Source organism: Nicotiana sylvestris, chromosome 5, assembly GCF_000393655.2.
Source record: "Nicotiana sylvestris chromosome 5, ASM39365v2, whole genome shotgun sequence".
NCBI classification, from domain to species: Eukaryota; Viridiplantae; Streptophyta; class Magnoliopsida; order Solanales; family Solanaceae; genus Nicotiana; species Nicotiana sylvestris.
The window spans coordinates 38,814,234-38,823,164 of record NC_091061.1 but is presented as its reverse complement, the minus strand read 5'-3'; the positions used below and the strand labels follow the sequence as shown (position 1 = coordinate 38,823,164).

Sequence of the window (8,931 nt, the reverse complement as noted above, 5' to 3'; positions counted from 1 at the left end):
TGTTGTGTTGAACGATTTGTTTAGTTGGATAACGAATCAATGATTAATGTCACTTAAGTTCTCTCATCATCTCACTTTAGAAGAAATGCCAGATTTTCCACGTAGACAAGAATCTAAGCCATAGTGAAACCCCACGTGTCTCCAACTAGGAAAACCACCTCCACAAAATCACAATCACATATATCCACTTCATCTACCACGTGGTCCAATGACAAAACAGAAACCAGTCGCCTTAGCCAGTAACAATCTACATTCAGATTCTCTTATATCCCAAACTCCTTCCTTATACTCCCCATTATTATTGTTCACTCTCTTCATCACCACATACATTTTCTATTTTCTCTACTCATTTAGTCAAAAAAAGGAAGAAGATATGGCTTCTAAAGCATTGATGAGCTGCGGAATAGCAGCTGTTTGCCCCTCTGTCCTCTCTTCTTCCAAGTCTAAATTCGCTGCCGCCGTGCCGTTTTCTGCCGGAGCCACCAATGCTACATCTAGGTTCACCATGTCCGCCGAGTGGATGCCCGGCCAACCCCGCCCTTCCTACCTCGACGGTTCAGCCCCCGGGTAAGCTCATCACTTGAAAATGAAATTGTATACCTTTAATTTAATTTATTGACATGATGACATTTGATCTGACACGAGGTATAAGACGTTAATTTGACTGAATGGAAAATACTAAAGTAAAAGTAAGTTTGATAGGCATTAAGGTTTAAAATATAGTTTAATAGATTTAAATTCTGGAAGCATGAAATTTTCTGAGACGTACCAAAAGAGAAAAATCGTCATATAAATTGCGTTGAAGGGAGCCTTTTCTTCTCTCGAAAGAATAAAACTTATTGCTATTTTAGGTGACAAACAATTTTTGTAATGACTATTTGTTAAATATTTTTAACTGTATTTAATTTGCATTGTTTTATATGCGAGTTGTAAGTATGCAAATTTTGTTTAAAGAAGATTAAGATATAGCTGTCCAATTTTATACGAAAATTAGATGCATTGATATCGCACAGTGAACCCCATTATTCTTTTTTGGGCTGAGGAAGTATATATTTTGAAACCTTTTTTTTTTGGTCATATAATTTGAAACATTAACTTTATGAACATAAATATTGAGTTGGGAATGAATGCAGAGACTTTGGATTTGATCCACTTGGTCTAGGAGAAGTACCATCAAACTTGGAGAGATACAAAGAATCTGAACTCATTCACTGCAGATGGGCTATGCTTGCTGTTGTAAGTTCTTTTAGTCGCCAATCCCTCTTTTAGATGCTACATTTTAAGAAATGGAAAATAAAAGAACGCAGTAAGCTATCTTTTTTAGAATCATATAATCAAAATTTTGGATCCGCCTCTGTTTGTACATTAATGTTATATTTCATTTACTCTCTTTAAATAAAACTCTTAGTCCTCTTAGCTTGTATCGGGCGTAGAACTTAGTTTTATTACGTTATGGTAACTTTTACTTCTGAAGAAATTGTGAAGAGATGTTGTTCTTTTCGTAAATCTTGATTTTTTTTCACATCATGTTAATAAATTTCTCAAGTTGATTAGGACAAATAAATAATAAATAAATAGGTTGTTACACAAATAGACGGCTAGTTTCACTGTTTACTTTTTCTGGCCGGTATACATTAGTTATACACGTATTATATATAAATTATACATCCGCCAGCTATTTTTAATTTAAAAAATTAAATAAACAACTATTTGGGTTAATTCTTCTAAATAAATTCCTTTGAATTCTCTAATATTCATATAAAACTTTGCAGCCAGGAATCCTAGTTCCAGAGGCATTGGGCTTAGGCAATTGGGTCAAGGCCCAAGAATGGGCTGCCATTCCAGGAGGACAAGCTACATATTTGGGCCAGCCCGTTCCATGGGGCACTCTTCCTACAATTTTAGCCATTGAATTCTTAGCCATTGCTTTTGTAGAGCACCAAAGAAGTATGGAAAAGGACCCTGAGAAGAAGAAATACCCTGGTGGGGCTTTTGACCCATTGGGCTACTCTAAAGACCCTAAAAAGTTTGAGGAACTCAAAGTCAAGGAAATCAAAAATGGTATAGAACTTGACTTCCCTCTAATTATGCATTTCACATTTTTCTTTTTATGAATTCAAATTATACACACAATATTAGTATAGCCTAACATGTGATCGCAATTTACTTATTATTGTTATCAATTAACTAGTATTTATTATCGTGATTTACTTGTAAACTGTGAGTTTACCTTTTATATATTACTGACGAAAAAGAATTTTTTACACTATCAGGTCATGTAAAAGATAAATACGGGTAATCATCTATGTTAAGTGAAAATTGTCACCTGAAAAACAAGATAGGTTACTTCCTACAATATGTTAGCATACACCAACGGTGTAAATTTATTAGACTATCAATGTATGTAAATAAATCCAACTACTATATATGTTATCTGATTATGCAAATACTTTTGTGTTAGGTCGGCTTGCGTTGTTAGCATTCGTGGGATTTTGTGTACAACAATCAGCATACCCAGGAACAGGACCATTGGAAAATTTGGCAACTCACTTAGCCGATCCATGGCACAACAACATTGGGGATGTTATTATCCCTAGAGGCATTTTACCTTGAACTGTGATATACCCTAATTTCCCCCTTGTAAAATTAAACTCTCCCATGTGACAGATTTGTAATCAAATGGAACTTTTTTGTGCATCCTTGATTTATCTAGTGGTTTAATTTCTATGATACAAAGCTCTATTTGGAAAGGAATTAGGGTTTGATGCAAGAGTCTTGGAACGAGGATATATTTCCAACTGGGTCAACAATTTAAGCCACGTCTTACTTCGGAAATTGACAGAATATATAATGCCAGTGTATTATAACTATATCTAAAAGAAAAGTCTCTCATTTGAAATATTTTTAATTATAAATTATATTTTGGAGTTTGCCAAATAATTTTTGAGTTGCAAAGTTACTAGGGAGGAGTACTCCATGTTAGCATGCATGCCTTAGATAATCCACATCTCAAGGTTGGGTACCGATAATAAACACGTTAACCTATTCATGTTTTTGAGAACCCAACTTTCATAGCTGTTTACCACGAAAATACGAGTAACAATTAAATTTGATTTATAGTTTTAAAGATATGTGATTTAATTCAACACTAATTAATAACCAAGAAAGCTAATTTATAAATGAAGGAAATAAGTAAATTCAAACCAGTGTGCAAGCCAGTCTCGACCTCGAGCTAAGGTGGCCTCGAGGTGGGTTAAGAACAATAAAGTAAGAATAATCAAGTTAAAGGACAATTCTGATGAACAATGAACAAGAAAGTAAGAGAGTATATTCTTTGCCAATGATTTTGTAACGACCTGACCGGTCGTTTTAAGAATTTACGCCTCGATCCCCTATTAACTGTTTTTTCCGTATTTGTTTCTGCTATTGTGAGTTGCCGGGAGGAATTATTTGGAGTTTCGGAGAGTTTTGGGATACTTAGTCCCTAAATGAGTGTCACACCCTTTTTTACCCCTCCAAGAGATAAGTGTGCAAAATGTAACGGATTGTGGGTTAAAGAGCTTTTCCAATTAAAGTGACAAATTTGAAGTAGGGATTATTTTATTTACAGAGTCGCCACTTGGAATTGATTTTTACTGGTGTTCCAAGTCACCTTATATTTGAATCCATATTCAAAGGAAGGTTTGACTCTATTATTATTGGTCTGCGAAAACAAAGTTCCGGTAAGGAATTCTGTTGACCGGGGAGAAGGTGTAAGGCATTCCCTGAGTCCCGTGGTTCTAGCACGGTCGCTTTATTGACTACATTTGACTTGAATTAAACTTGGATAAACTGAGGTTTATTTGATTTTTATGCTTTTCTTATGTCCGTTTTTATTTATTTTAAAAAAAAAATTAAAGAAAAGAATTGAATAATAATCTACAACTTAACTAATGAGAGAAAATTATTGTTATGAATACTAATTTAAAAGATGAGAGTAATGAGAGAAAATTATCAATTGACATTGCTTAAAACTAGTAAGATGTGGACTTGTCTTGACATTGAATGATGCAACCCACTATTGGGTTGATGGAGTCAAATGGGCTCATGTCCAAGACAAAATCCAAAAGCCCATATGATTTTGGACTTTAAATCTGCAGATATGGCCTTTTAAAGCTATGTTACAGATTTGGTCATATCTTGCTATTTGCAATCCGTAGCCAACTATTTACAAAAATAAATTTACAAATTATTTTTCTAATGTACAACTTAACTACCTTACTAAATAAGCACTCCCTCTGTTCCAGTTTATGTGAACCTATTTTCTTTTTGGTCCGTTCCAAAAAGAATGAACCCTTTCTAAATTTGGTAACAATTTAGCTTAAAGTTACAACTCTACCCTTAATGAGAAGCTTTTATAACCACACAAATACTCTGGGCCCCATTTGGATTTGTTTAGGACCACAAATTCCAAAAGTCTTCATTTTTTTCTTAAACTCCGTGCTCAGTCAAATATGTTCACATAAATTGGAACAGAGAGAGTATTTTTTAAGAGATAAAAAAAATTATTGGGACTCTAAAATATAATAATAATAAAAACTTAGCTTGGTGATAACAAAGGGACAAACATGGCTACAAAGGTTCAAATTTTAATATATATGCTCCTTTCAGACAACCAAATGTCAGTGGAATTATATCTAATACTTTGCAAAAATAAAAATAATTAAAGATGCTTAACACAATTTAATTAACTAACATATCGTTATAACATTATCAAACATTCAAGAGCATATAAAAATGAATTACAAAAGAAGGATAAAGCTACTAATATTTCCCAACGTCATTATCTTTCATTCCAACTCAATTTTATGAGTTTACATGGTCCGAAAATTATCTGGACAACAGAAAGAAGAACAAATACATCAGAGTCAGCTCTTTCCAAAATCAACAGCAAAACAATTAAACGGGCAGCAACAATAGCAAAAGACAACGACAACCGGCAGATTCAAACCCAAGAAAATAAACTAGAAATACCCCAGCAAAACAGTACAATTATGTAACTCCAAAAAAATCTTTCAAGACTACTCTATTTTCCTTAAACAAGTTTTTCACTTAAGAATCAACTCACAAAAGCTGCTAAGGGATATTATAGCTACTGGTTTTTTCTCTTTTTTGTGTGTCTAGCTCCCTCAGTAAGATGGAGTGTCCTCCTTTTATATCAAAACAATCAGCTATTTCAAAAAAATTAAAAATTAATCTTTTTGACAAATTTTTCTACAAAATCTGCTCTTAAATTCAAAATGTCAGGCTTTCTGGTTCAAATCTTGTCAAGTATTTCAAACAAAATCTGCTCTCCACTATTCAAAGACAGACTTTTATTCAAACACTGTCCAAAGGTCTACATTTTCTTACCAAACAATTTGACTTTTGAGTGTTGTACTCAAAGAGTCTTGAAGTAGTAAATAAACAATCAAACAAGTACCATATACTCTTAAGTATTTTTCACTACCTCACTTTTATCAACACAAAACTATTTTACTACTTCAACAAGTGCAAAAACAGAAAATTTGACATTTCAAACTTCAAAAACTAATGCTAAAATAATTAATAATAGACAAAAATAAGATCTGAAAAAATAAAAATAAAATAAAAAATCAGCCACGAAAAATAATAGAATTTTTACCATTTTATAATTCAAGTGGCCGAAAAAATGGTGGTATGCCAAAAGAGGGTGTTCGGGGAGGTCGCCGAAATTTGGCCGGATTTTGATCGCCGAATTTTCATGGTGAAATTGGCATCAATAGCTAGGTCTTGAGGAGCTTTATCCAGTGATGTAAGTATTGTGGGGTGGTAGCGGTTGGAGCTTCAAGAATTTGGGCAAAAAAGTGACGGAAAAGTTTCCTAGATCTAAGATTCAAGGAGTTTGAGGGATTTTTGAAGGATTTGGTTTGGAAATATGGAAGGTGGAAGTTGTGGAGATTACATGGTTTGAATTTGGAGGTGTTTGGAGGTGGTCCGCCGGCGGCGGCGATTTCCGGCCGGCGGCGGTGGGCGGTGCTGGGGCGGCGTAGAGAGAGTGAAGAGAGAGAGAAGAGAGAAGAAGGAGAAAAGAATTATGGGTGAAAATGAGGACAATTTTCAGATTTTTGAGGCTTTAAATACCTAAGCCAAGAGTGAATGAGATCCATTGGATCAAGATGGAATGGATGGGTATGATTTGATCTTGTTTCATTTAGTGAAACGACGTAGTTTTGAGGCAAAACTACGTAGTTTCAGACCCTTTCAATGGCAGCCCTTTATCTTGCACTCTTGGACACTTTTTCTTTCAAATTTGGCCAAATTTCTTCCTTAATCCTACTTATTAAACTAATTTTACACAAATAAATTAATTAAATAACTTATTCTAATGATCAATTAACTAGATTAATTCACCAACTGAACAACTAGTTAATTCTTAAAATGCACAAATGAAGAAAGAACTATATATTTTTTTTAGTATTTTATGATAGGAAATGTGCAATTAAAGTCACAAAAATTGAGAAAAATAATTAAAATAATAAAAATCTAATAACTTTAGGAGGTGTTAAAATAGTTCACAGCTGCCCCTCTTTGCTCGAGAACATGAAGAGTTTTCGTGCAAAGAAAAGTGAATGTCATAGCTAATTTTTGCTCACATGTCACTCCAATAGAAGCAATTTTTTTTTTTTTGAAAAAAAAGGTGACCGAACCTTGCTTCTGAGGCTGCCTACATATCCTTGGCTACAAAGGAATCAGGTCAGTGTAGTTCTGGAAAAATTTGGTAGCTGGGACTACCGGACACTAGAGTTAAAACTGTTGTTGTTGTTGCTGTCGTTGTTGCTATTACTGTTACTCGCTTCTTACATCAAAAAAGAAAAAGAGAAGAGTACTATATATGTCTGCAAACTAAGAGTACAAAATTCCTATCTATGCGTCTTCTGGAGTCAAATCTTGATTTTTGACCTGCTCACTTGCGTTGACCTTAGATTGGATTTTGATACTCTTTGAAGAAACGATTATGACTCAATTTCAGTTGCTTGCTTTCCTGATCTGAAATTGAGAAGATGAATCTTGAGAAGCTAGGTTACTGACACATTTTCAAAGTTAACTCCAACTATCCTGTGATCGAAAAACTTCTTCCTTCTGATGAGAAACTGAAACTGCAAGCTTTAATATTCACTTGTGCTATACGGCCGAGCCTGCAAAACCATCAAAAACGAACAAAAAAAAATTCTGCCTCAGTCTGGCACTAGAAATGTTTTGTGAGTTATTAGAGAAATCTGTAAATTGTCTAATTTATTTAAAAGACAGATAGAAATAGTAGTATAAACTAGCTAAAAGAGATAAAATTTGGTAACGAATGATTGTGTAACCAGGGATCGGTATCTCGTACTACTGAAAGGAAATGTAATTAGGGGCTGGTACTTTCTCTTACTAGAAGGAAATAGTATCGAGTGTTAGCACCATGTATTATTGATAAAGTGTTGAATCCTTTTAGGTGAAAAAAGGTTCGATCTGAGTTAAACTTTATTAAACAACCTGAGCGAAGATTACTTCTACCCGGAACTACGAACTGGATCCCCTTAGGCGAAACGGTTCTACCTGGGTTAAGCTACGTAAAACAGCCTGAGCGAAAAGTACTTCTACCAGGAAACTAGGAGCTGGATCCCCTAGGCGAAACGGTTCTACCTGAGTTAAGCTACGTAAAACACCCTGATCGAAGAGTACTTCTACCGAAAACTATGAGCTAGATCCCCCTAGGCGAAACGGTTCTACCTGGGTTAAGCTACGTAAAAACAACCTGAGCGAAGAGTACTTCTACCCGGAACTATGAGCTGGATCCCCCTAGGCGAAAATGTTCTACCAGGGTTAAGCTAATGTAAAACAACTTGAGCGAAGAGTACTTCTACCCGGAACTATGAGCTTGATCCCCCCTAGGCGAAAAGGTTCTACCTAGGCTAAGCTGCATAAAACAACCTGAGCGAAGAGTACTTCTACCCGGAACTATGAGCTGGATCCCCCTAGGCAAAACGGTTCTACCTGGGTTAAGCTACGTAAAACACCTTGAGCGAAGAGTACTTCTACTCGGAATATGAGCTGGATCCCCCTACGTGAAAAGGTTCTACCTGGGTTAAGCTATGTAAAACAACCTGAGCAAAGAGTACTTCTACCCGGAACTATGAGCTGGATCCCCCTAGGTGAAAAGGTTCTACCTGGGTTAAGCTGCGTAAAAACAACCGGAGCGAAGAGTACTTCTACCCGGAACTATGAGCTGGATCCCCCTAGGTGAAAAGGTTCTACCTGGGTTAAGCTATGTAAAACAACCAGAGCGAAGAATACTTCTACCCGGGACTATGAGCTGGATCCCCTAGGAGAAAAAGGTTCTAACTGGGTTAAGCTACGTAAAAATAACCTGAGGGAAGAGTACTTCTACCCGGAACTATGAGTTGGATCCCCCTAGGAGAAAAAGGTTCTACCTGGGTTAAGCTACGTAAAAATAACCTGAGCGGAGAGTACTTCTACTCGGAAACTAAGAGCTAGATCCCCCTAGGCAAAACGGTTCTACCTGGGTTAAGCTACATAAAAATAGGAGGTGTGAACAATAGAGATGTATGCCGAAAGTAAAAGAAAAATGGAGATTTTAAGGAGCTTACGTTTGGTGACATTCCTTCTTTTAGAATCACCATTCTGCATGTTTTATTCCTGCTTCAAAAAGAATAATTTGTGAGTTTTCAAAGTGGTGGTTGGTTTTGTGGCCTTGATTGTTTTGATCACTTGATCTCAGCCCTTTCAACTGAAACTGGTTGCTTCCTGAATACCGATTGCCTTTTTGACTCTGGAGAAACTCTAGCTTATCTAGACTTTGTCATGATGATTGGTTGGTGGAACTCAACCTTTTCGACTTTATCTTGCCTTCGTAGGCCTTTTCCTTCT

General features: G+C 35.7%; 1 protein-coding gene and 1 long non-coding RNA gene across 2 annotated transcripts; one reads left to right on the top strand and one right to left on the bottom strand.

Moving 5' to 3' along the window:
- Nucleotides 1-267: 267 nt before the first annotated feature.
- On the top strand, nt 268-2,697 carry LOC104220656 (chlorophyll a-b binding protein 6A, chloroplastic). Its single transcript, XM_009771549.2, has 4 exons — nt 268-567; nt 1,134-1,236; nt 1,773-2,061; nt 2,462-2,697. Exons 1-4 carry the CDS (start codon nt 374-376, stop codon nt 2,611-2,613), a joined length of 738 nt encoding a protein of 245 aa, XP_009769851.1. The 5' UTR covers nt 268-373; the 3' UTR covers nt 2,614-2,697.
- A 1,866-nt stretch (nt 2,698-4,563) lies between these two features.
- Nucleotides 4,564-6,107, bottom strand: LOC104220655 (uncharacterized). The gene is made up of 2 exons (XR_709555.2): nt 5,663-6,107; nt 4,564-4,873 (listed from the first exon to the last, which is right to left on the bottom strand). It is a non-coding gene; the product is annotated as an uncharacterized lncRNA (long non-coding RNA).
- Between the last annotated feature and the right edge of the window lie 2,824 nt (nt 6,108-8,931).